Source organism: Pyrgilauda ruficollis, unplaced genomic scaffold (genome assembly GCF_017590135.1).
Source record: "Pyrgilauda ruficollis isolate IOZ18807 unplaced genomic scaffold, ASM1759013v1 scaffold10, whole genome shotgun sequence".
NCBI lineage: Eukaryota > Metazoa > Chordata > Aves > Passeriformes > Passeridae > Pyrgilauda > Pyrgilauda ruficollis.
Window position 1 is genome coordinate 14,562,543 of NW_024508101.1, and position 27,796 is coordinate 14,590,338.

Genomic DNA, 27,796 nt, shown 5'->3' on the forward strand with positions numbered 1-27,796 from the left:
TATTCTGTTCTGATGCCCATAGTAATGCTCAGTATATTACAGTAATGCCAGAAATAACTCCTTACAAAATAAATAGCTTGGCCTTTTTTTCTTGTTTAAGCCTAAGCTGTTATCCTTTTGCCAGTTTGAGCCAGGACTTTAATAAATTATCCAGCATTTACTCTCTGGTGCATAATGGAGACATGTACTGTATTCCTGACAGACCAACAAGCCCAGATCCTGCCACAGAGTGCAACTGGGCTCTGGTGAATCCCCACTGGCTCTGGCTAAGAGTGTTCTCCTCCTTGGCTTAACTGCTGATTTGTTATATTTGAGAAGCCCTAGCAAAGCATGCAGGAGTTGAATGGGTGCAGTTTCTTTTGCCTCCTGAGAATGACTTGCTTTATAAATAGTGGCATGGAAATATTGTAAAACATTCAGCTGCTAATAAAGGAGCTTTTCTTTTCTGTTCAAGTTGCAATATAGCACTTACAGCAGCTGGGCAGTATTTGTGCTTTCCCTTACCTTCCTAGGATATCAGATGCCCTGTCTATTTATATTCGTCATACATTCAAGTCTAAATGGACTATAGTCATTGATTCCTACTTTGGTCTTCCTGAATTTAATTTCTGACTGCTACTTTTCCACTTTTAGTTTCCAAAAAATACTTACTGCAAGTTTCTGCTTATACTTACATGCAGTTTCCATTCCAATAAACATTTTCCTTACAGCTTTCTCACGAATTCAACACTTAGTGAAATCTGCTTTACTTGTGTCTCATGGTGCTGTGTGTAACAGCTCTTAACTCCTATTGACAGGATCATGGTGGCAGTAAATCATGGAACAGAGGAACCACGAGTGATCTGGGCATTGCTTCTGGCAGGGCACTGTGATGGGCCTTTAATTCAGCTGATTATCTTTCTAAAGGAAATTTGAAGCAATGTTTCATTCTCTCTCTCTTTATTGGAGTGTTGAGTTACTAGTTCATTTTTCAGATGGAAAAGCCAGGATCCCTACTGATTTTCATTCTCTCTCTGGTTGCTTAAAGGATAAGATCTTTGCTGTAAACCCTTGGTAGACATTTGGCCTGCTGTGTTCTGCCCTTGGTAGCTTTGTCCTGGTCTCCAAGACAGTCACTAGGCAATGGCATGGCTGGATGTGGAAAATATTAAGTCCTCTCTCCTTTGAATAGATGGGAGGGCTCCTGCTGGCTTGGGGGCACCTGGGATGTTACCTGCTGGCTCCACAATGTTTCTTCTGGTTCTCTGTGTACTTCAGTTTCTGTGCCTCTAAGGGATGGAAATAGAAGAGGAAAAAACTTAAATGCTGCTGGTGCTGTAGCCCATGGAATATTTGGGCAATGCAGGGTTTATTGTTTCAGGTGAAGCTTTCTACAGCTGTAGCAGAGCTCTTCTGCCTTGTCACAGGTCAGAAATAAGAAATATATTAGAAATAATCTTTGAACTGTGTTTAGGGAGGAGAAAAAGGTGCATTCTGATGCACTGGACAACCTCAAGCCCTTCCTGACTTCCTTGATGCAGTCTTGCAAGATGGCTTTGCCTTATGCCTGCTGTTGTTTTTACTATGTCTGTTTTCTCTTCTCCCCCACGACTTATCTCATTCCCCAAATCATTTTACAGCAGACTTTTCTTAGTCTCAAGTGGCTTTAGCCAAGCTATTTCCTCTCTTTGTGCTTTCGTTTCCCCAGCTGTAAAATGGGGATAATGAGACCTGCTTGCTTTTGTCAGGCACTTAGAGATGTGCTTACGAAATGTGCTATTAAAAGGCTTTCTATGTATAACTGCTATACAAACAGCGGTTGTCCAAGTTTATTTGAATTACTTTATTAAAGTCCAAGGTTCTGAGCATCCTTTGTTTTTAGCAGAGGATGTTATTTATGCAGTAAAAATGCCCAAAATGTGAAGCTATCGATCGTTGCTGATAAGTTTATGGATATTAAAGCATTAAATCATCGCCACCCATTATCAGCCATTCTGGTGTCTCTGGAAGCTGAAAGTGGTTGTGCATAGCTGGGGCCCTTGATTATCTTGGAGTGATCAATAAAAGGTTTTCAGCAGAAGCTTTTATTGCCACGTGGTTAAAATGTTCTTCCTGTGCATCCTGTACATGATGACTTCAGCTCGAGGAGAAAGAGAGCAATCCTTTGCAGGGTAACTGGATTACACAAAGAAATGTAGGCATTATGTTGAGGTAGATATTGCCACTTGGAGTTTTTCCCCTCCATCTCCTGCTGCATTGTCTTGGGCTGGGAAGGTTTTCTTGCCTGTCATGGTGCTTGTCCAGCAAGTTTTGAGTGTTTTAATTACAGCAGACCCATGGTGTTCAGGGAAGGGAGGAAATGGTTGGAAGCAAAGAGATAAAATCAGAGCCATAACTGAGCAAAATTGTTTAAAATCTGTGTGTCTCGTTAGCAGAGGCATGTCTGGTGGCTCTCCAGTGTCTGGTGCCTCATGAACCTGTCCAGGAAAGGAAGTGCAGAGCCTAGTCTGAAAGCACCAGTGCTGAAATGGGTGCTTGGGGTTGTCTGCAGGAGGTACCCACTGTCTTCTATTGCTCCTCTCTGAAGTCATGTGGGGCTCTGCCCTGCTGGAATACTGACATTGGAGTTCCAGCCTCGAAATATTACTGTGAATTTAGCATTTTATTGGGCACATTTTATTGAGAGGAGAGTGTGCAGTGTGTCTTTGTCAGTAGCTCAACAGCAGCTTTCACTTTGTTTTGCAGACAGTTTCCATCCTGGAGCAGAGGCTGACACTCACTGAAGACAAGCTGAAGGAATGTCTTGAGACTCAGCAGAAAATCATTCAGAACAAAACCAACTGATTTCCTGAGATCAGACAGGAGCTGAAGGAGTTGGGAGGTTTGAGGTTGTTTGTGTTCCTAACAGACTGTGTGTGACTTGCTTTAACAATTTTGAGCACAATCTATTTTTCAGTTGGAATGTATAGTTACTGTATCTGTAAATAGCTTTGTAACTTCACTAAAATAAAAGCAATATTTTATTCGTAAGTGTGGGTAACAATTGTGAACTCTTGTGCTTTCGAGAAGTACAGCAGCCAGCATGTGGATTGAGTACTAACCAGGAAGGTCACATCTCTCCTGCCTCTGGTCCTACTAAGTTAAAGTGTGTAAGCAACTTGGAGTTGCCAGATGCCTGGCCCAGGCTGTAGTAGGCTTGTTGCTGAGGCATGTGCTGCCTGAAGGTGAGAAGCAGAGTGTTCTCAGGATATTTGGGGCAGTGGTATTTCACCTCTGGTCTAGGACCATATGGAGCAGGTGAGGTCCTGTGCAGCTGGCACCTGGAAAGGTTTGTCTCAGCCAAGTCTCACACAGCCAGTGTGACACAGCAGCTGAGACCCTGGATGATATTTGTGCAGAGGTGATTAAATCTGACACATTCAACCTGCTCCCATGTGCAATATAGGAAAAATTACTGAGGCTGGAACAGAGGCCCCAGCATGTCAGATGCAGGGTGATTTCCAGGGAGATTTTGCTTCATCTTTGCTTCTTAAGTTAAAGACAGGGCAAATGGACAGGAAAAGAACTAAACAGTGGAATGTTTTCTCCATCGTGGAACTCCCCTCCTCTCATACTGGACTGCATTTAATTTTTGGTCATTTTGCAGATGTTTTCACAATTGAGCAGCTCATCACTGACACCTTCCTCCCCTCATTGCTCCTCCTGACTGTTCTGGGGCTTGGGCAGGTGTTCAGTATGTAGCTGCACAAGAATTTGGACTTCTGGGAGATCCTGTCTGCAACACCTCTTCTGCTAACACATACTGGTGGTCTCCTGTCTTGCAATAAACTCTGACCCACATTCCTGGAGAAACTTGAGCACCCCAGGGTTGCCTTCCTCACAGAGGTCCGTCTGACCCCTGCAGACAGGGAGGCTGCCTCAGTCCCTGCCTGTGGTGGTACCTCGTGCCACCAGCACCTGCCAGCCTAGCACAGCTTCCAGGGCCTCCATCTCCACATGTGTTGTGGCACTCTGGATGCTTGCCTGAGGACAGGCTGGCATCCTTACTTCACATGGGGTTTAGCTGGTTTTAAGGCCAGGCCGTGTGGTTTTGGCTTTGGGATGGTTTCTGGTGTTGCACCTGTTTTTGTTGCAGACTGTGTTGGCTGGGACAGTACCTTGGTGGTGTTAATGCTCCTCATCCTACATGGGGGGAGCTGGTTGTGTTTTGCTGCCAGCCACTAGGAAGGTTCTGGTCTCCTTCCCTCCTGGTCCTTTGTACATCTCTAAGAGCCCCTTGCTGGCATGATCACAATATTTCACTCCTTCATTTGTGGGAGGCTGAGAGATTTCTCATTTCCATGCTTGGTTGATGATGAGTTTCTCTCTGCTCTGCCACAGACTTTGTTTTCTGTTTCCAGGCTCTGAGTCTGATAAATCATTACTTTCCCTTAATGGAATCAATTCAGTGGTGATATTCTGTGCTCTTGCTCTAAGCTTTCAGTGGCTTTTTGCTGAGAGACTGACATCATATTCATTGAAATGAGCTTGTGTGGTGATGCAGATGGGTGGGGAGGAGGGGATTCAAAGATGCTGTGGCCAATTTGCTGCTAGAAAAACAGCTGTTCCTGCCCTGATCTGCTGCCACTGAAACAATGACAAAAATCATTTGCAAGAGCCTAAACTTTCAACTTGATCCTCAGTGTTGTGGGCTGGCCTTTGGGATTGGGGTGTGGAGGGGAAAACTGAAACATTCCTACACCAGTTTTTAAGCTCAGTCAGAGCGTGGTACTTAATAATGCCAGAGTTGTGGATTTGATCCCTGTATAGGCCATTCACTTAGAGTTGGATTCAATAATCCTTGTGGATTCCTCCAACTCAGAATATTCTGTGATGTACTTTAAAAATAGCCTTTGCATCCTTTTAATGTGTAGTTTCTAATGTCTTAGAGACACAGAAGCTACTGTATATAGTATTTCAGAGAGGATGGCAGTACAACTAACACATTTCATGTGTGTCCAGAGATGTCCACATTTGGGCACTTTTGATACAGATGCTTTTCCTTTTCAGATGTGAATCCATTTGAAAGACGTAATTGTACTTCTAAAACAGGTTAAATGCTCAAGTGCTGAGGACAAGTGGGATGTAGGGTGTTGTGTTTGAACCCCAGTTGGCAGCTAATCTCCACCCAGCCCCTCACTCACCCCAAGTGGGATGGGGAAGAGAATCAGAAGACTAAAAGTGAGAAAACTTGTGGGTTGAGATAAAGACAGTTGATCAGGTAAAGCAAAGTGTGTAATTCATTCACCACTTGCCATGGGCAGGCAGGTGTTCAGCCATCCCCAGGACAGCAGGGCTCCATCACGTGTAATGGTGACTTGGGAGGACAAATGCCAGCACTGTGAATGCTCTCCCTTTCTCCCTCTTTCTCCAGCATTATATGCTGAGCATGATGCCACATGGTTGGAATATCCCTTGGGTCAGTTGGGCTCAGCTGTCCTGGTTGTTCCCTCCCAACTCTTTGCCCCTCAGCCTCCTCTCTTGGGGTGGGGTGAGAAGCAGAAAAGGCCTTGGCTCTGTGTAAGCACTGATCAGCAGCAACAAAAGCATCCCTGAATTATCTACTCTGTTACCAGCAGAAATCTGGAACAGCCCTATAGGAGCTACTGGGTAAAAAAAAATAACTATCCCAATCAAAAGCAGAAGATTGGCAAAATTGCTTTTCTTACCTTCTTGTTCTGTGTTGTTGTTGTAGCTGTAACCCCGGGGGGTGGGAGTGGGGAGTGAGAAGCAGAGGGAATCTTACAACCTCTATATGATTTAGGAGACAAAAAAGTTTATCTGAAAAGATTCTGACAGTATTGTCTACCTTCTTTGTCCTAAATCTCAGCAACCTCATTTTCCCCCTTACAACCCTCTTACCTGGAATAGGACTTAAAATGTACCAGCACTTCTGGAGGCTGGCTATTGCTTGAGAGGCAGGCAAGGCTTGGAAACTACAAGACTGACATTTAAATCCTTGTGCTTAAAGATTGAACAACAACTTAAAAAAAAAAAAAATCTTGAGGAGCCCAAATCGTGTTGCCTGTCTTGTCCTGAGGCTCCATACTTTATCCACTAAGCACCACAGTTTTTGAGTGCTGAGGAGAGAGTAGCTCCTGGAGTGAGTTAAACACGCTTTTACTTTTACACTCCTGATCTTTTTCTTTTACTTGGGCATATCTGCAGTGTCCCATTTGTGAAGCTGTTAACTCAGAGCAGTGGAGCAGCCAAGTGAGGAGCAGCCTGTGGCTCGTCCTTGGGCTGACATGGCCTCTGCACTGCTCGAGGACAAATCCTGCCTTGAAAACCTCACGTGGTGAGCTCTGTGCAGGAGGAGGCTATGAAGAGTTAAGGATTTTGTTTTGGATCTCCAAGGCACAGTGGAAGCCAAGTTCTTAAAAAAGTAGTTTAATTTGTTGCCATTACATTTGCCAGACATATGACCTCACTAAACTTTCAGCAAGGGTTCTTTGTGCTGAGATTGGCCCCTGGGGAGCCCGGTGCTGCTGCAAATGGCTTTTTGGCTGCTGTGAGTATGGAGCATGTTAAACATAACCGTGATCTGTGAAAAAGTAAGAATCTTCAAGCACTGCCCACTTTCCTTCCTGTCTGGGAGCTGGAGTTGGACAGATACAACAGCAGAGCTCACTACTGAATAGGCAGAAACAGCAGAGCACTGTGGTGCTGACTCTCCTGGCCGGGAAATGCAGTGGCCAGGAGCATCCTCTGCCCACAGGCTCGTCACTGGACATGAGTCCCGCCAGCTAACCAGGAAACAAAATCCAACTATGATCTAAGTAGCTGGGCTAAAACTAGCCAGCCTTGTGGTACAAATCACTTATTATATAACCTCTTTAAAGAGCTGCTTTTCAACGAAATGTTTTTTGAAACACGAGTGAGTAGGAGGGAAGGGAAGCGAATCGTTTTACAAAGGTTTGTCACTCTGACGTGAGAGCAGGGCTGTGTTTCTTCTCTTGCTTTTAGAAATGGTTGGTTTGCAAGTGCTTCTCAAGTGGCTGGACCTGATCATCTGTAGTTTTGGAAAGGAAATAAGCTGGGAAAGAAGATTCTCTTATTGATACTCCTCTATGTGTTTGACCTGGATTTAGTGTGCTGGAGGAAGTTTTATGTGTGTCTGAGGGAAAGCTGGGATTTGTAGCTCTGCAACAGAGCTGTCACTGCAGGCAGACATCACTCTTCAGTCCCCCTGTTCTCTGTTCTCCTTGTCAGGGGAGATATCTATAAATTACTTCCTCTGTTGGGGTGCAGGTTCCATGAAAGAAGAGCTTGTCAGAGATTTGAATGTGGGGTGTCAGTGAAAAGAGTGATGGGTTTTCAGGGCACAGGTCTCTGGCATTCCTTCCTTTCTCCCTGTTCTTGTAGCATAGCAGCCAGTGCTGCTGGTAAAAGTGTGCTGAGAGCCTTTGTGTTGCACTGCAGAAGTGGTGGCTGTCGCCTCAGGTGGAGTTTGAAGTTATCTGGTGTCAAATCTGGGCAAAGGTAAGGGTACATGGTTAAACCTGCAAGTTAGGAGAGAGTGCTGTGGGGTGGTTTCTGGTGGGGATGAGCATTGTGAACACCTGGATGTATTCTGGCAGAGGTCATTTTCTGCTTAGCTGCAGCTGAGACAGGCCAGGTGACCACTGCTCAAGGCCAGGAATTTGCCATCTGCAAGGAAGTCTTTCCCCAGTGACCACCTTTAGATTTCTTTATACTCACTCCAGCCCTTCCTCCTTGATAATGCAATACAGCTGGAAACACACCATTCTATTGTCACAAAAATGCTAGACTTGAATCAGTGCCATGACCCAGTGCCAAAAAGCTGTCACCCCTGTTCTCCCTCACTGTTTCTGCTCCCTACAAGCACCTTCCATGCAGCTAATAACTCACTGCTGCCTTCCAGAGACCAAGCAAGCTGAGGATACAGTGGTGCTCTGCGTGGCACAAGGATTTTTCTGCAAATTTCCAGTGGGGAATGCTACTGCGGCTGATCCTGCTTCCTGCAAGAGCTTGTGGCTGTGTGGAGCATGTGCCACTGCTGGTAGCTGTTCTTGCAGCTGGTGGCTGAAAGGGTTAAGCTAAGCACTGCCTGCATGGAGCTCCTGCATGGCCTGGCTTCCCTCTGGGGTGGCTGCTCCTGGCAGTGATTCCCTCCTCACGTTTTCACAGCCAGAGCTGAGCTTTGCTGTGCAGATCTTCCAACTGCAGGAAGGACTTCTGCCTGTTTCAGCTGAAATGAGCACCTCGGAGTGTGCTGGGCACCACGAGATCCTCCTGGCAGCGTGGTATGGGCAGGGGACAAGGGGGGCATTGCTGTTCCCCTGGTGTGAATCCACTCTGCCACGTGTAGATGCTGTAACAGCCACAAAGGCTCTGCCTGTCTCCTGTTACACCTGGTCCATGTGGTGAAGCAGGCTCCTTGTGCTGACCAGGGTTAACTGAGATGGTTTTCATCCTGTGAAAGCCTAGGAATATCCTTTTCCTTCTGTTCTTCTAGGCTGTGGTTACTTCAGAAGACACTGTTCTTTTCATCCTGGGAGCAGTAGGTGTTGATTTCTGTGTCAGTCTTCTGATGCAGGCCTGTGACTGGAAAAGTTTCTCATTGCATGTTGGGTTTCCTAAGCCAAGAGCTTTTTACAGGAGTTAGGGATAAAGATTTTGGCTTTTGGCACTTGTCCCATGTGGACATCAGTCAGTAGAACCAAGACAAGAGTTGCCTGTGGTGTTGCAGAAACTGCTGAATGCTTCTGGAGTGAGAAAGGCAGGCTTCAAGACTCTTGTTTGTGAAGCAAGATCCCCAAGGTGACCTGTTTGACTCTGGCCCTATCTATGTGCTGTTAAGTTAATTAACAAATTACTCTAATGCCACTTGATCTCCTGCTTAAAGATCAATGCTCGCCTGCTGGGCTATTTTTTCTTCGTAGCTCCTGTTTGTTTCTTAAGGGAGAGATTATCTGACCTGTGTATTTGTGTGATGTGTTTCTTTCTTTTAGTCTATTATTTATGAAATCAATAGGTCTCAAAAAGGAACTCTTACCACAAAGTGTCTGGAGCAAGGTGTGCTGAGGAGAAAGTGAAAACCTGCCTGCTGGCCAGCCTTTCCCATCAGCCTTTGGTGGAGAGGAGCTCAGCTGAGCACAAAGGGGTGGATTGTCCATAAAAATGCCTTGACAGCAGCCCAGGTGATGGGGGCAGAAGCAGAAATTCTTGCCTGAGGACCTGCAGGTCACACAGTGAAGCAGGGCCAGGAATAAGGGTGGGCCATGAGATTGGTGTTTTAAATTTGGGAGCCCAAATGGGAGGTGTGGTCCATGCTCTGTGCTGCAGAGGATGCTGAAAATTCCTGGGATAGTTTTGAGAGGAGCTGTGGGTGCTGTTGAGCAGGCTCAGAGTCCTCTGGAGACATTGCAGTTGTGGTGAGGGAAACAAAGCTGAGCAAGTTTCTGTGTCTGGTCCCTTTTCCGTCCCTTTGATAGCAATGGGCCTGTTGTTTTCCCTGTTTCCCGTGCTCCCTCCCCGTGGGTTGGCAGTGCATTTTGCAGGTTATGTTCTTTGCTGCAATTCTCCCACTCTGCCTCTCCTCACTGTGTGCTGCCTTCATTGCCAGCTCTCACAGGAGAAGTGAAGATGAAAGAGAGCAGAGATGATTATATTTAATAGCAATGAAAATCGGTGTGGTGATTGAGGGGCTGTTTTCCTTCCTGTTCTCCCACCTATTGAAGTTGGGAGGCAGCTTTGAAATCTCACGTGGTCATTTGACCAGCCCTGTACCAGACTCCACTGTGGCACCAGAGGGGAGGGGAAAGCCAGGTTGCATCTGTGTTGTCTGGATTTTCCAGCCTGGCCCAAGTAGACAGGAAAGTCTTTTCCTCCCCTCACTTAAATAAAAAGCCCCTTTGCCCCTTCTGCAAAGTGCCTCTGCCCTAGCACCAGCAGGTTGGCTCACCTGCCTTTTGGATGCAAATACTTGCTAATTTACAAGTTGGGAAAGGAGCAGCAGAAAGCTAATGAAAGTCAGCTGAAGTCCTCTTTCCTTAATCCACCCCAGCAGTTCACAGTCTGGATCAAAGAGCTGTGGGATCAGCTGCCACTCATCCTGCAACAAGCTGCTCTGGCCCTGTCCTGGGAGCCCAGGCTTTGGGAGAAGTTGCTGGAGGTGGAGAGGTGCTGAAATGCCAAATGATAAATCTGCAGCAGACACTGGAAAGGTTTTCCCTGTCTTTGAGACTGGCATGAAATGGATGCTGTGGTATCTCAGGTGTTCAGAGAGCTCAAGACTGAGTGAGTGACAAAGGGACTTTGACTCCCGTGTTTGAAGCCAGTGTGTCTGTCTGTCTGTCTGTCTGCAGTGAGTGGCAAGGCAGTGCAGCCACCAAGCCTGGGGCAAGTGCATGCTCTGGCCTTGGCAGAAACCTCTTTAAAAGTGTGCCTGTAATTCTTATCCCAGCATTTATTTCATGTCCAGGGACCTCTTATCCTTCATCAGCTTCCCACCACCCTGCACCAAATGCTGCTCACTGCCAGTGTCTTCCCCCAGCCTCTGCAGCCAGAGTGCAGAATTTGGCAGTGAACCAGCTTTATTCCTGATGTGTAGCATACTTCCCTCTCCTCTGGCTACCTGTAACCTGCCTCCATCCTCCTGAAACCCTTCTGGCCTGCACAGACTGGTGAGACTTTACTGCTCACCAGGGAGATGCTGGATCTGACTCCACCTCCTCCCCCGGTATTTCTGTTTTTTGATTTTTGTTTGCCTCTACTTTCCTGTAGCCTCTCGAGAAGCCTGGCCCGACTGAGAACTGTGTGCACCGTGTTTCTCATCCCACGCTGGCAGTCATGGACTTCTGCAGGCCCCACTCCTGAGGTCCCAGTTGTGGGTTTTGCAAAACCCCTTTCTAAAGGATTTCAGGGCCAGTTCTGTGAGACAACACAGGGCTGGAGGGAAAAACATGTACCACTTGTGTGTGCTGGTATGTGTGTGAGTCAAACTACATCCAAGAGTCCTGGACAGTGCTGGAAACAGTCATTTTTTCCAGCTGATAATCCTTCCTGGAGCCCCACCACATCCCTACTGGAAGGTTTCTCTACTCTCTGGTCTGGTGGAAGCTGTCACATAGGTGGGATGTCTTGTAATGACAGCGTTGCACAGGCATCATCTTTGCTGGAGACCTGTGAGCTAGGAGAGGTCATACTCCAACCACTCTTCATGGACAGGGATCCTGACTCACTGGAAGGTGGAGTGACTTGTTTCTGACCATGGCACTTGCCTGCAGGTGGTTGTGCTGTAGCCTCCAGCTGGGACGTGGCGAGGCAGGTTTGGTTGAAGCTGGCTGGGTGCTGCTGGCAGTGGGAGTGTGGTGTGGCTGGAGCATCCAGCTGTTGTGCCACTGCCTCAGCTGGCTTTTGCAGCCTGTGTGGAGCTCAGCTTTGCAGCTGCAGTGGCTGGGCCAAGATCAGCACCTGTGTTTCTGTTTCTTTTGGCTGTCCTGTGGGACACTTGTGGCTTTGCATACTGGAAGGCACCCCAGAGTTTGGGTGCTGGGTAGGGATGTGGTATTGCAGCAAAAGTTTGGTTTGGCTCCGAACTCCCTGTCCTGAGCTGGAGCTGGTGACTTGACCCTGGAGACCTAGGCCCATACACAACCTTGTACACAAGTGGTACATGTTTTTCCCTCCAGCCCTGTGTTGTCTCACAGAACTGGCCCTGAAATCCTTTAGAAAGGGGTTTTGCAAAACCCACAACTGGGACCTCAGGTGTGGGGCCTGCAGAATATTCTCCATAGACAAGGATAATACTGCTATGAAAGAGGTGGTGTGGAAGTCAGAGCTAAGTGGTACCAGAGTTATTGATGAAAGACCTGCTAGTGTGGAAAGCTACAAGAAAACCCATTGTGGTGATGTTCTCCCCTCTGTTGTTACAGTCCAGGAGATGGAAATGTCAGTCAAAACAGAGGCTGCTGAGGGTGAACCAGTCTCTTTGGAGAGGAACAGCATCCTAAAGACATCCTCACAGTTGCCTCCATCCCTCACCTGTGTCTGTGCTTGGCTGAGGAAATAGCTCATGGCTGTGTTGAAATGTGTTTGGCTGGGTGACAGCCCAGGTGCACAGCTCTGGGTGCTATTTCCTATGCATCTTACAGCTCATCTCTTGAGTGCTTTCTCAAGAGGCTTTCTTGTCTTCCACACCAAACCTCCTCCCTTGCTGACTCTTCACAGGATGGTTTCTGCACTTGGATTTTGTGTCTTATTTCTTCCTCTTTGTCTCCTGAGGGTTTCATGCCTGTTAGGTACACTGGAGATCTCTGAGAAGGGAGGGATACATCTCTCTTTTTTTCTTCCCTGCAGACTATATCTCTTGATAAAAGACCTGTCTCCCTATTGTGTTGTGCTCAGTGACCAGGATTGTGTCCCTGCTTCAAGTCCATTTTCTTGGCTCACCCTGAATGTGCTCAGAATTTGCTAATAGGATTTGCAGTTCCTGACAACTGCATCTTTCCTCGAGCATCAGGTGTGGAACAAACTATCGCCACCACTTGGAGACTGGTTTCTCTGGCGGTGGGCTTCAGGTGCAAATCCCAAATTTAAGTTTTCCTTCCTAGCCTCTCAATGCTCTCCCATTGCTCTGATCAGCCAAGGCTGGTGGGAATCTGCCACCCCAAGCAGGATGCTGGGATGGGGGCAGGCAGCAGGGTCCTCTGCCATCAGTGCTGTGTGGCTCAGTGGCTTGGCTTGTACAGGGCAAGAGAAAGCATCTCCTGCTGTCCAGCAAGTGCCATACGTGGTGTGTTCCTGATGATGTTCAGTGTGAGCTCACCCCTCTAACCCGACCCACAGAGCTTGTGCTGATGAGATAAGCCTCTGCTGGATGGGATCTGCCCTGGTTGGTTGTGTTACACCTGCATTGCACAAAGTGGGTTGTTCAGGCAGTGTTACATCTTTCTCTAATGCATTTGGGATTATACCTGCACTTTCACCAATGCCCACGGTGTCTCAGGGCACGAGGAGAGGCTGCTGCAATAGGCAGGGGAAGGATCCAGGAGATGAGGCTCCTGCTGCTTAAGCTGGCTGTTGAGGAGTAGAAGGATTTCAGAAAAAATCCACACAATTTGGTCGTGGCCAACACTTCCCCTGAGCTTGTGAGCTTGACCTGCCCCCAGGCAGCTCAGTTCCCCCACCCCATGCTGTGTGGGGCTGTGCAGCTGAAGGAAGCTGGGGAGGTCGTGTCCTCCCCCAGCCACAGGGGAGGATTAGCTCCCTGAACCAAGCCAAGACAATAAGCTGCAGATCAAAGGCAGATGAGGTTGGCCAGGCTGTGTGCACTTCATCTGCCCTTCATCACCCAGTGCTCCTTGGATCCTGCCTGGGGGTCCCTGGGTCACCCAGCGGTGTGGGAACAGTGCTTTGGTGGTCTCTGTGCAGATTGTGGGCACAGATTAGGCTGCATGGGAGGCATAATCAGGAGATTATCATACCTTCTCTTATCTTAAATGCCATCTCTTATCTAAATGCCCTCAGTTCAGTGCCTTCTGCAACAAAGGTTTGAGTAGAAATGAGTTTACCAGGTGGTTGCTGTGGTGTGGCTGGGTGTGAGCAGCAGATGCCTGGCTGTGAAGGGAAGCTTGGAATATCTTTGGTGCATGATGCTTGTGGAAAGCCTCTGGGCTGGCTGACTTGGAGTCTCTGTACTGCTCTAGAGAGTGAGGTTTCATGTTGTGGAGCTGAAAATGGCACTCAGGATATGGTGAGTGAAGGCTAGGGAGTGTGGCCCTCCAGCTTTACCCCAGTTTTCTGGAACAGAACATCTGCACTGTTAGGAAACACTTAACTGGTGTAAGCTCTTGTTGAAGGAGCTGGGTTTTACTGCAGCAGGAATGTCCTCAGTCCGGGGCAGATGCCTGCTCTTCTCAAAGCCCAGCCAGTTTTTCTGCACAAGTTCATTTTGTGTGGGCTGTTTCAGAGGTCTGACAGTTATTAAATCCTACAGCCCAGGTCAATAACTCCTTCTTGGCTCCCAAGCTGAAGGAGCTGATGTCACTGGAAGCAGTGCCATGGTTATGTACCTTCCATCAGGAACCTAGGTGGGTCTAGAAGAAATGCTGACTGCCTTTCTTGAGGTGCTTGAGAGCTGAGGTAGAGCTGACAGCTCTTGGAAATGTGTCATACCTGTTGCAGGTGTTAAGGAAGTGTTTGAACTATATGCTACACACAAAACTGTCCCTCTGCCCAGGACCCAGGTGGGTTGTGAGCCGTGCCAGGGTACACAGTCTCTGGGCAAGGATGGACAAGTACCTTGGTGGAAATAGTGACACTATTGTATTCTCTGATGAGTTGTCTTTCCTAATTTCCCACTACAATTTTGACATGTGTGGACAGAAAAAAAACTGTGAATCTTTTCCCATAAAAAGTGCCTTTGTTTTCCAGTAGACTCCAGATCTGACAGAAATGTTTTGGGGTGGGAAGTATTAATTGCCTTTAGCACAAACTCATTTTGCAATGCAGGTGTAAGATGTAATGGCACATCCATTATCAGGAACTTGGAGCCTTATTGCTCTCTTAGAGGTAGTTCTGATTTTTTTTCCTGTTACATTGATCCCATAGATGTTTCCATATACTCAGTTGTGTTGTGGAGGAGGAATCAAGCAGCAATTTTCTGGTTTTCATTCATGCTTAGAGACCTCTGGGGTCTTTGGGGGAAAAAAATAACAATTTTCTTTTATGACAAAAAGAAAATTTATTGTCCCGTTTGAAATTGCTTGTTTCTTATTGCTTAGTTGTTCTTAGTCTTCCAAAGGACAAGTAATTATGATTTCCCTGCTGTTGTTGAAATATGATAGACTTCTCACTGGATAGCATTGGGGAAAATTTTCTTTACCAAAGGTGGAAATTTTGGGAGTCAATTTAGCGCTTCAGCAGGAGTCATTCTGCAACATCAGCAAATGGCTTTTGCTGCCAGCCAACATCTACTGACTTGCTGTGAGTGAAGCTGAGTGAAAGATTCGGGTGAACAGCAATTCTGCAAAAAAAGTCACTTTCTTTACCCCTAAATCACAGATTTAGCCTGACTTTGGTCAGGGCAGTGCTGGGATTTTTGCTGCTCCCCTGTGCTCAAAGCACTCCCTTGGAATTGCATCCAGGTGCAACTTCCTCTTGCTTCTAGAAAGATCTGAATCTATTTTGCCCAGTTCCTAAATCCTATAATTTAGTTTTATTCAGCATTTTTTCAGTCAAGTAAGAAGCTGCTCAGTTTGTTGAAGCTCATGAAGATGGGGGAAGATAAACTCTTGAATGATCGAGGCATGAGGACATCAGAGCTAATTTTTAAGGTGTCAGGAAGGAAAAGGCTCTCTAAATCACACACCCTGGCACCCTGATGTTACCTGCTTGGCTAATGGCGCCTGCATGCTTCCCCTCTGGCCTTGGATGACAAAATGACTTGTTGATGTTTGTGGTGTCCCCTTCCACATGATGTGGCCCTTCACCACAAGCCTTGGAGGGCTGCTGTGACCCTTGGGTTCAAGAGGAAATCAAGGAGAATTCAGGGACTTTTGTGCCCCTGGAAAATCTTGCAAATATTTGCCTGGGACTGAAGAGCAAGGGAAAAGTGACCAAATAAGTTGGAGACCTCCAGAGCAGAAATGTCTCAGGCACAGCAGCTCTTCAGAGCAGCAAAACAACTGGAACTGGACTCCCTTTCCTCACACACAGAACTTCCACTTAGACTCTCCAGGGAATAGACCTGGAGATTCCAGAGATCTGGGCTGGAGGACCTGGCACTGGGGACAAGTGCAGCAAGGATGTTGTCTCCCCTTCTGGGTGTTGAGATGTGATGATGCAGCCCTGTGTAGGTGTGAAATGTCAGCAGTGAATGTTTACCCAGGGTGCCTGGCGTGACGTGCAAGGACCTGCCTGTCATTTTGGACCATCTGTTTCTTGCTGTGGAGGTGTCTCTTGCCTTTCCTGGTGTCTCCCTCAGCCTGGTTCTTCTCTTTCCAGTCATGGTCTCTTACTGCAGGTCCTGCTCTCTCCCTCTTCCTGGTCTTCCATCCCAAGCCTGCTCTGTAGCCTTCTTCCCACCAACATCCTGGTACTGGGTTTGATTTTTGTGGTGGATTTGATTCCATGAAGCAGCAGCCCTTTGGTGAACTTGTTTTTCCTCATTTAAGTGGTTCTTTCTGTCTCTCTCTCTCTTGGCGTGGAAGAGACACACTCAGGCTCTGCCTGTCTGACTTGCACTTGCTCAAGCCCTGGGGACTGCAGAGCTTGTCCTGACGTGATCCTGCAGCAGTGGAGAATACCTGTAACACAGGGGAGAGAGATTCATTGCTGGAGTAACCAGGGAAATGGGAAATGCCTGCCAGACTGCCTTAGAGCCCTTATGGTGGCTCTCCCAAAAGACTCTGCTCAGGGAAGAAGCTCCCCTGGTTGTTTCCCCTGCCTATTCAGGGCTTGGCAGCACTATAGGAGAGTGTACTTGTGCATCTGTGGGTAATTCTTGCCCTGACCCCATAGCACTGGGTCCCTGGTGCAGGAGGAAGGGGCCATGTGCCCACTGCAGCCTCGTGTCAAGTGGGTGTGACTGTAGTCAGTTCTGCCTTGTTTTTGGTGTTGGGGAAGGGATCATCCCTTTTTCTCCCATCTCTGAGGCAGGAGTTTTGTTCTGCTGTGGGGATGCCTTTCTCTAAGGGAAAAGGGGAAGACCCAGGAGGAACAATGTCAGAAAGATCTGATCCTGTCATTTCCCTCCCAGCCCTGTGTAGTGCTGGGCACGTCTGCCCCAGCCACCACCACAGCTTTTTGGTGGGCACAGGATGTCCTGTGCCTTGGCATCTCTCCTCTGGCCATGTGGTTTCTCCTTGCATTGTGGTTTCTCCTCCCTGGGCAGATGATGAATGAAGGAGAGCATTTCCCAGGACATCTCTCCTGGGTAAACCTCTATGTTGCCATATTTATTTTGCAGGATTGATGCGTTGTGCACTTTTCTCTCTGGCTGATTCAAGCAAACACACACAAATAACTCTGCTTTTATCTGCCCAGGTCCAGACCCTGCTCAAAGCCTCCTCTTGGCGTGACTCACTCCTGGGCAATCCCTGGAGAAAATAGATGTGGTAATTCAGTTGCAGATCCCATCCTTTTCTCACGGCCCTGTGGTCAGCTGGCTTTGTCAGATGTGCTCCAGGTGGCTGACAGGAGAGCAAGGTGCTCTGAGCAGGAGCCTTGCATCAGCCAAGTGTCTTTTCCTGCCTCTCCTGCCTGCTCCAGCCCTCCCAGAGGGATCCTCCTGGTTGGCAGGATACTTGGTCCCACAGCCACTTTGGGACACTTTCTGTCAGCTGTGACACTTTGGCTCTGGTAGAGGTGTGGGTGTAAATCTTAATCCATTGAGTAATTCATATGAAGTAATTAATAAAAAATGTAAACGGTCACTTTTGTTGCTGTCATGCCTTTGCTGGTTTCTGTGAGGGTAAATTTTGTTCACTGAAAATTTTGTTGTTTTTACAGAAAGCCTATTTTTATCATCTTGTTTTTCTGTCTCCTGTTTTGCCTTTCTGTGTCTTCCTTTTTAATCCTAAAGTAAAATCTCATCATAAACTAAAACCCATATTTTAGGAAAAACAACACATAAAATTGAAGGGGGAAGCTGGAATCCAATTTGATGAACAATAATCAATCCTGGACTCAGAAAAGCCTCAGCTATTTTTCTCAAAGCATCCAGTGCACTGCTGGCTGGATTTGCTGCTATGAATATTGGCCAGGTTCTTTCAACCCTTGGGAAGGTAAATGAGAAGCCATTGCCAGGTTTGGTTGGTGCTGCATGTCCGGGATGACGAAAGGGCCAGAGGAAGGGGCAGATGTGTAACTGTGAGTGGGGAGCCCAGCCCCAGTGTGGGCTGGCAGCTCAGGGTGCAGCACAGAGCCCTGTGCTTGATCTGGGATCTCCCTTTGCCACGGCTCAGCACCAGCCTGGGCCAGAAATTGCACTGGCTGCAGCGTGGCAGGAGGCTGGAAGCCTTCCTGCCCACACGAGGAGCTGAACCTCTGTGACAGGCACTGGGTGCACGCTGACATTTCCATGCTGCTTGAGGACACTCCTCACACAGCCTGGAGTGATGGAGCAGTTGGACATCAGTGGGCAGCTTGGTGCTGTGATGTCCTTCCTTCCTAGGGCCTTAGAAGAGCATTCTTTCCTTCATCAAGACCCACTTGTGACAGCTGGAGCTTTGTTCCCTCTCTGTGTCTTCAGTGAATCAAGTTTTATTCTGCTTTCCTTTGCAATCTGTGTTATCATAGGGCCATCAAATGGTTTGGGTTGGAATGGGCCTTAAAGATCATTGAGTTCCACTTCCATGCCTTGGAGATGAGCTTTTCTAGATGACACTTTTCACTAGATGAGCTTGCTCAAAGCCCCTGTGCAATCTGGCCTTCAACGTGGAGCTCTTTCTGCTTGACATGCTGGTAACTCCTAAACTCACAGGACTTGTCTGCCTCTCATCTTTCCATGCGTACAAAGCCCTTGCTGTTGTTTAGCTCAGGACAGCTGTCCTCTGTCCTGCCCCCTGGGGCAGGTTGCTGCAGGATTGAGTGTGATCCTTTTTGGCACAGTCTGAGCTTTGGATATGGACTTGTCCCCAGCCCTGCCTAGCACAGGGCTTGAGCACAGACCTGAAGGAGGAGATAAGTACAGCCTTTGTGTGTCTGACTGTAAGCATCTCCTGTTTCCAGCAGCAATCATGAGGGATGCCAGGAGCTTAGAAGAAGAATCAGGGGCATGTGTAGACCCATCCTTCCCTGGCAGGCAGCCCTTGGCAAGCCATGGTTTAAACTCTGCTTCCCCTGGCAAAGATGGTTTCCATCATGCTTAAAAGAGGATGGCTTCTCCAGGAATTTATAGCCTCTGTTATTAACGCAACTTAAGCTTGTCCTCCAGGCTCTGTGGAAATACCCCCATCACCCCGGCTGCTGTTCCTGTCCTGAGGGGCTGCACCTTGCAGGTTCAGGTCTGAGGAAGGTGCATCAGGCTGGGGTGCATCCTGCTTTTCACTGCAAGGACTTTGTCTTCTTGTGGTGGCCCATGCCACACCTGCACAGGGCTGACTTGTCTGGCCAAATGATTGAAGAGACCAAGTCCTTGAGCACAGTTACCTGAAGAACAAGAAACATTTGGAGATGTTTTTCCCTTGACTTCATAACTTTCCAGTGGAGCTAATGACAAAGCAAGAGCTGCATTGCTACCACCATAAGTGTCAAGTGGTCTCCAGTGGTCTCTGGTGTACTTGCCATTGGTGCTACCCTGAGTTTCCTGGTCTGAGGGGGTTTCACTGCTGTTGGTTGGGGGATTTTTTAGCAAGTTGACCAAGGGGGATTCTCCAGCAGCACTGCCTCGAGGATCCTGGCTGTGGTCCCTGCCTGTGCTGGCCGTGCTGCAGTCAGATCCAGTAGCATCGTGTCCATTTCCATGGCAACAGCACGTGCATGACCATAATAAAGTCAGATTACAGCTCCTTCCCTGTGTGTGTGGGCAGGAAAGGAGTTTTCTGAGGTAAGAGCTCAAATGACTTGCAAAGGAGCATTTTGGCTGGGTAAAGGCAGACTTTCCAGTGGCTAGGGAGGCTGTTTGTGCAATCCTGGAAATGCTAATGAAGATTGAGTGAATTTTCTGGGATTCTTTTTGCTCTGCCAAGCAGATTTCATGCACACATGTAGCAGGAGCTACATTTAAGGGGTGATTGTCCAGAAAGGGCTACAGAACAGGTCTCTGAAGCCTGCTTGTCCCACAGGGTAATAACATGGGCTGTGTATTTTCTCAGAAGTGGCTTTAACGCTGTGGGATTCAGTCTCAGCTTGGAGCCTGCTGCTGGGATGGCTGTTTGTCATGGGCTGAATGCCAACAGCCAGGCTGTGGGGAGAGCTCACACACAGCTCTTGAATTTAATCTCTGAAGAGCAGGAGCTGGGCAGGACTCTCTGCTTGGCCAGTGATGAAGATGATCTCCTCTGGAGATGTGGTGTAGCCCATAGGGGTCCCTTTGGTACCTCTGGAAGTCTCTTCCACATGAGGCCATGACAGAACTGTTGGTAGGTCGCTGGTGTTGGTTGATGTTGTTGGGGCTGTTGGTTGGTTGCTCTCCAGCATTGTCAGCACCGTGGCTGAGTTTGCATGGGTCTGAGATGATGAGTCCTTTGACCCCAGCAGTTCCAGCACTTTGGTTAAAAAAGCAGGAACTCTTTTAATGTGGTCAAACCTGGCTTTCCTTGTCCAGTTCAACTACAACTAGTAAAGTGAGATTCCTGGGTGGGCTTAGGAGTGTAATTTCTACTTCAGTATTGAACCGTACACAGGACCAACAGGATTTAGGCACCACATGGGTTTTGGAGGACCAGGCATCTGAGCTGTGCTGAAGTGGGAGCGGGGATGCTGGTGGGGCAAGGACACCAAGGAACCTTGCTGCATTCTGAGAGTGCCAGATGAATCTTGGTGAGGTTTCTGTGGTGGCTCCTCACTCAGTCTCATGGGGTAACATCAAAGGAGCTGCCAGGGGAAACAGAGACCAAGGTAATACCTCATCATGGGAGAGCCTTGAAAGCCCTGGCCAAGGGAAGCCTGCCTGATTGGCTCCAGTGGGGCCAGCAAAGCTGGCTCTTCCCAGCACAGTGTGCTGTGTGACAGCTGTGCATGGATGGGACTGTTGGACACTGCCCTGGTGGCTGCTTACAACAGAAAATAGGGCAGTGCTGGGGCAGGTATTGCAGCCCCAGGAAGCTCCCAGAAGATTCTAGGGAGGGGTTTGGTTGTGGGTTAAAAAAGGTCAGGCCCCAGGTACAGTCAAATGTCACAGAGGTTCAGTACCACAAACATCCTGTGGTTTTGTGTTTCCCTTTCCCATCCCTGCCACGGCCTCTGCTGTGGCCCCCAAGATGTGGCTGAGAGCTGACTGTGTGTTCTGGAGGTGGCACCCGGGTAGCACCCACTGACTCACCAGTGGGTGTGAAAACCAGGGGCTGGCTTTAGCACCAGCCCTGCCAGAGGGATCTCAGCAGTTTCAAAGCATCCTCGCTGCTCAGCCCAGCTTGGCTCGCTTTCAGCAGCCTTTTGCTTGAGCACCAAATTCCTCCTGGGGAAGTGCAATATTCATGAAGGAGACACGTTAATTAGCAAGCTGTCTGCTCCCTGCTTTGGCATGTGAGTAGGTGGTGTTACCTCTGGAATTAGGTTGAAATCCGTTTGGTATTTAGGTGCATTTGATTTGCAAGAGCTTGTAGGCCCCTTAAAGAGCACCTCTAAAGCACGTTGAGCTGCACACAACTTTCATGTGATATGTTTTCTTTCTGTCACTCTGGGACATGCAAGGACACCTCATTCCCAAGCTGGTGTCCCCTGGCCATCTGAACAAACTGTGGGCAGCTGACTGCCAGCATTCAGGACAGATCCAGTCGTTGCTGAGGGCATCCTCTCTTACTGGCACAGCAGCCAGCAGGTCAAGAGATCTGTGATTATCTCAGACTTGGTCATGGAAGTTGCTCAGAGGAAGCTGATTCTCAAATTGCACTGTGTTTGGAAGTCAAATGAGCAAACCCCAGCTATGCAGCTTCACAGCAGCTGTCCCCAGCCTGGAGAAATGTTACTGTCTCTGGTTGACAGTTTTAAGCCCCAAAGGGGTTGTGTTGCAGCCTCTTATTGAACCTCAATGGCATGAAAGGGAACACAAAATGGTAAAAACACCATCAAACCCAATTAATTTCAAATAAGTTCCTGGCTATTGCCACCACCATCACTGTTCCAGTGCTAGTATATTGTCTTCAAGTATCAGTAAGTTTTGGCAACTTCTCTTGGGCATGAGAAGCCAGAATCTGTGGAATCGAGCTTTTTTTCCCCCTGAATCTTTTTAAGATATCTCCTTGTTCTGCTGAATTCTAGGAGTAAGAAGGTAGAAAGTGAAGATGCTAAAAAAGACTAAAAATCTTGCTTGTGTTATAATTGAGAAATGAGATTTTCTTCCCTTTTGTAAATGATTTTCAGTGGTTTCAATATTCTCTTTTGCTTTCTGTCATAGCAAAAAAAATGAGAGGAAAAAATGGAAGAAGTCATGAAAAGACCAAATGTTTTTAATTTTCTGGTCAATCTCTTAAGAACTTTAAAGAAATGGCTCATGCTAGTTTTTGGAAAAAGGCAAAGAAATTCCAGTTTCTGCCTGTCATTTTTTCCCCCCACTTGAAATAATTCATCCAGCCCTAAATTAAAACATTTGATTTGGAAACTGGGGCAGAAGGTGAGTGTTTGTGGGTGTGTTGGCAGGGGCATTCTGAGCAGAGAAAAGCTTTTGGAAGGGCAGGATGCAGCCCCAGCACTGCAGGGTGAGCTATACTGGGACTGTCTTTGGGTAAAACCATGGCGGGTGCTGCTGGGGTGGACGAGGAGGTGAAGACGCCAGCCCAGAAAATCTTTAAATACTTCAACACAGGAGCTCAGCCCCCACTCCTGTTAATTTGGGAGCTACTCCCAGCTGCTCTCTCTGGCTCTGAGGGATGCCCCGCTCCCAGGGTCAGCAGCCTGGGCACCCAGCACCCCCCAGGACAGCTCCTTGCCCTCTCTGCCCGGGTGTTGTGCTGAACACTGAAGACAGTGGAGGAGAAACCATCGCCGCAGTGAGGGGCAAGTGCCTCCTTTCCTGTCGGAGCCCCTCTGGAAGATGATCATCACTAATGCCTTGTTTCTCTCATTTAAATGAAGGTTTCTGCATCCACATGCATTCCTGCTCCGGACCACATGAGTCTCTGCTCCAGGCTCTTGTCCTTGGGGTAGGCAGAGGCTTTGCTGAGCCCATGGGCTCCTGGTTATCCTCAGCATGAGGGTGCTCCCAAGACAGGTTCAAGACAGACTGAGCTGGGTGAGTTGTTTCCTTCCTGCTTTCCTGAGCCTTTTCCCAGCAGTGTCACCCAGCTCACTGAACAGGAGTCCTGGAGGGCTGCTGCTCCATGGCAGTGCCCTCATTTGGGTGCACTCTGTGAGCAGCCAGGCTTCCTTTTGGGTGCCTCTGGAAGCAAACCCTGCAGCAGGGCACCGCTGTTGTGCCTGCTGTGCCCCCGTGGTGATGTCAGGGAGGAGAAGGCTCTTGGGAGAGAATGACTTCACAGAGCCGCTCCGGGAATTGGTCACCCCTCCTCACAGCGAGGGCTGCTGGAAGGGAGCCCAGGAGAAGCCCTGCCAAGGATGTCTTCATCCTCATACCCCAATGCAGGCACTGTTTGCAAATGCTGAGGTGATGCTAGGGGGCCAGGGGCCAGCCAGGGATGATAATGTAGCTTTTGGTGGCTCTGCTCAAAGGCCCAAGAGCCTCAAGGTGTGTTTTGGCTTGTGGGGCACAGTGGTGGGTTTGGATGGCCCTGGAGGAGGTGACAGGAGGGCATTGGCTATTTGGCTATGAACCCAGGACGGCTGTTACTGAACCTGACGTTCTCCAGCTGCACCTGAACCACAAGGGGGGATCTCCTAATGTAGCACAACTTTTGTGGGCTGAATTGATTGCTGGTGAAAAACCCAAGCCTCAGTATGCTGTGAGACATCCCTGCATCCCACCATCACCTCAGAAGAGCATTGCAGAAACATTCCAGTCCTGGTTCAAGGGCTGCATGTGGCCAGAGTCCAACCACTGTGTATTGTCCAGGAAGGACTCTTTTTCTTTGGTAAGAGTGAGAAGCAGGTTCTTTGCAAAGATCTCCACTGGAGTACCAAAAATGCTTTAAAATGGTCTGTTTTGCATTGAGAAGGTATAGAAATGCAGAATGGATGCCCCACCTGAAACACCAAAGGATGGAAGTAATGAATGAATTAATTTCACTGTCCCCATTGGAAAGGTGATGGCCACAGCCCTGGGAAGCAGTTGATGGGGATGTGGAAGGCAGCTGCCTCCCTTGCTTTGATCCAAACCAGTGTGAACACCTGTCCAGAAATGTAGGGTCATGCTGGCATCTTGCAGTGCCAGAGCCTGAGATGAGACATGGCTTCTCTTTGAAGTTAGGAACAATAATCTCTGAAAATAATATTAATTAAACAAAAGCAAAACAAAAAGCAGGACCTACTCCTCTCCACGCCCCCACTGGGAAGATATGACAAAGCCTTTCCTGTGTTTGGGTTGGTGCTCAAAAAAGAAGGAAGATTTCTAACAGCCTATCTCCTTGGTAATGGGCCCATTTCAATCCTGTGGTTAATTATATTAAATAATTAAGGTATTCAGCTCACTTACCCTGTGCCTTTTCACACCCTGGGTGACAGTGTGATGGCAAGTACCAGCCGAGCAGTGAGGGGAGGTGGAGTCCATGCCCAGCCTCAGCACTCTGTGCCAGCCCTCTCCCAGTGCTGGTGGGTTCAGAGGTGCCCAGGCTCATGTTGGCTCATGTGGAGCCTCTGGAGCAGGGGGTGATGCAGAGGGAGCAGCCAGAGCACTCTGGAAGCTCTGGGAAGCTCCGGTGCACAGGGCCAGGAGCTGTTCGTTCTTGCTGTGTAATGAGACACTGCCACGCCTGTGCAAATTTCCCCATAGCCCGGGGCTTGGGTGGAATCGTGTGGGGTCATTCAATCAAGCTACTTAGGAGCTACTTGAAGATGCAAGGTGTGAAATCCACATATGAAATGGTGGTCATGTCTAGGCCATCCCCTGAGCTCCTGACCAGTGGCTCTGGCTCTTGGCCCATGCCCCTGAGGGGCAGGCAGAGCTGGCTGGTGCAGAAAGCCCAGCTGAGCTTCTGCTCCACGTTGCAGACTGTTTGGGGCTTGCCTGGCAAGGCCAGGATGCCCCCTGGCATGAGGAGGCAGCCGGCAAGCTGAGGTGGTGCCTGTAAGGACAGGACCTAAGGGAGATGGAGGAAGGGGTGTGTGGATCCGGGAGCAGAGCTGGCCCTGCTTTGTTTGGGGCATGGTGCCTGCCACTTTCAGAAAGGTTCTGCTTAACTCCTCTGCATTTGTGCTTCCTCCTTCCCCTGGACTGGGATCCCAAGGAACTGGGAAGGAAGCTGGGAGGGAGAAAAAGGCTTTTGGTTTGAAAGGCCTTGTGTGTTTGGGAGCTTCCCTAGTGCTTTGCTGCACGCACCCCAGAAGAGAGCTCCAAGCCGCTCCCTGCTTATGTGCGTCCCTGAGGAATTCTGTCTTCCTCCCCCACCTTCCTTTCCCAGGGCATTAATTCCTGGGAGCTGGGGCTGTGCTCTGGACTCTAGTAATGCACTGTCTTTTCCTTTGGTAGTCAAGACTGCAGGGTAGCAAGCTGATCCCACACCACATCTTCATTCTACAGCTCAGTGATGTATCTCACCTCTGGGCAAGGGGGTGGATCAGAGCATGGAAGCCACATTTTTCCCTTGGAGACTTGTGCAGAGCTGGAGCAGCTCCAGGCACAGCTCCCAGGCTTGCTGCCTGCTCCATGCCAAGCTGCAGTGGTACAGGGGCTGACGGGGATCCAGGTTTTGGCTGGAGGAGCAGCAGTTCTGGTACGAGCAAAGACGATGCAGGCAAGTTGTTTTCCTCCTGTTCCACTGCACGTTGCCTTCCACACCTGTGCAGTGTGAGGGGTGTTTTCCCCTCCCTTTGCTTGGCACCAGGTTGGTCTGTAAATCCCTGTAAGTCCTCTGCATGGGGACAAATGCAAATGCTCCATCAACCATGGCCCCCCAGGTGACATTCAGCACGCGCTTCCCTGTGCTCTGACTGCCTCCCTGCAGCCTCAGCTCAGAAGCACCACTCAGGCTTTAGCATCTGCTCTCTTTAGCTTTGCAGCCCTGAAATGCACTTTGCCTTCATCACATGTTATGTGCTGCTGACTGTGGGATGCGCCCAAATATTGAGTAACTTCCCAAGCTAAGCCTAACTGCAACCAATGGGATCTAGGGCTGTTTCTTTCAATTTGGGTCAAGAAAAGAATTTGGACAGGTAATTAAAAGAGGGGCTGCACTCCCCAGACAGCTGGTGGGAGAGGCAACTGCCAGGAGAGAATGAGGTTGGAGGTTTGCTTGGAGAAAGATATAGTGAAATTCTCCTGGAGATGTCACACTGGGTCTGAAGATACCTTAAGTATTTTGGAGAGGACCAAGACTGATGCTAGATGGTAGTAAATTGCTATCAGAGGGGACATTTGGGAACCAAAACCCCAACTCTAGAGCTTGATTTTGGGTTCCTCTTTCTGGCACATGGGACCTGCCTCTCCCAACAAGACGAATAACACACCTGCTGTATCCCCCTTCCCAAAGCAGCCTTGGGCAGCTCCCATTGGATCCCCTTAAAGCCAGCCCTGCTTGACCTTTGTGTCCAATTGAACAGCATGACCGAATCCTTGCCCATGGGGAAGCCTTGTTTGATTGTGGAGGTAATAAGCTGATTTGAACACAAGAGCTGATAGTTTCAAGTAACTGAAACTTAACCTCGCTGCATAAAGCATCATTGTCCTGCCACAGAAATCCTCTGTCCGGGAGAGCACAGCTGCAGGGGAAATAAATGCTCTTTTTTTCCTTTTTCTTTCTCTTTTGCTGTTTGTTTGTTTAAACCCAGGGCCCTTGGGCTGGTTTGCTCTAGTTGGCTGCAGCAGGGCAGTGGTGGGATGTGGGTGCTGAGCTCTGCCCAGGGGGCTGGGGCTCCCTGAGTGACTACAGGGCAAATTCCCTTTAATCCAGGGAATTAAACCCCAAGCAAAGCCATTGATGGTCATGGGTTTAGTTGAGATCCAGGCCAAATCCTGTTTCCATTGAAGCTAAATGGGAGCTTTAGCTGCTGGTTTCAGAGGGATCAGGGCTAGGACCTGCTGCCAGGTGTTGAGCACATCTGCCCTCCTGACCTCAGCAGGATGGGCTGCCCTACCCAAGGGTGGGTTCTGGCTTTTCCTGGGTACTGCAATGATCTCAGAGTATTTAGGGTGGCAGTGGATGCTCAAGATGTGCTTTGCCTCTCCTGTACAGGTCCTGACACCAAAACCACCTTGACAGGTTGACAAGGTCCTGACAACCTTGCTCCATTTGAGCCATCACCAGGCACCAGCTGCTGATTCGATTTGCCTTCTCAAAACCATCTCCTGATATGGAAACAGTTCATCACTGCCTGTAACCCGCAGGAACACCAGATCCTGCCAGCATCTGTTTTGGAAATCAAGGCAAGTGGGGCTGAGACAGCTTTATCTGGAGCAGAGCATTACTACTGGTGTTGTACTAGAACTGCTGCTTGCCTGCTGCGGCCGTGCCATGAGGCCAGGAAAAGCACTCCCAGACAGGCTGACCTTCCAAGGCATGTTATAAATGGAGAGAAAACCCAGGTATTTTTGAATACATGTATATCAGTGGTTGTTTGGGACAGAAACTGCTGGTTCTGGGTGCTGGGAGCTGCAGGAGCAACCACCTCCATCAGTGCTGCATCTCTAGCTCTGAGGGCTGGAGAGTCCTGACTCAGGGCTGTGTTGCCCAGCACACAGAACCTTGTTGTTCTTCCAGCAGTTCATGCTGTGTGAAGGTAAGAGGCAGAGGGGTTATTTTGTTTACTTAGTTTTATTTTTTAAAAGCTTCCTATATTTTTTAAATTCCTCGCCCACACAAGTCCATGGGGTGAACAAGCAAGGTCGTAGTCCAGCTGGTTTTGGGCGCACTTAGAAATCCCCACGGGGATTTTTATCTGGCAGGGCTGGGATCCTCTCTTCCTGGTCACAGCTAGCATAAAAACATTTCTACTGATTAGTTGCACTTATTTATTTGTCCAAACACACAGCAGCCCAAGCCTGTGTTTGTGTGTGTACTCAAATGTCTTCCAAAAGCCACTCCTACCACCCCTGCAAAAT

General features: G+C 48.6%; 1 protein-coding gene across 5 annotated transcripts in view; it reads left to right on the plus strand.

Moving 5' to 3' along the window:
* POC1A (POC1 centriolar protein A) overlaps window positions 1-27,115 on the plus strand; it is a 78,600-nt gene extending 51,485 nt beyond the window's left edge. For 4 of the 5 annotated variants that reach the window (XM_041466173.1, XM_041466133.1, XM_041466152.1 and 1 more), the window contains one exon: window positions 2,725-2,980. In XM_041466173.1, coding sequence (XP_041322107.1) covers window positions 2,725-2,823 — 99 coding nt within the window. In that variant the 3' untranslated portion in view covers window positions 2,824-2,980. Of the gene's footprint in view, window positions 1-2,724; window positions 2,981-26,930 lie in introns of those variants that run through there. The other variant, XM_041466143.1, reaches the window with a different exon arrangement.
* The last annotated feature ends 681 nt before the right edge of the window (window positions 27,116-27,796 follow it).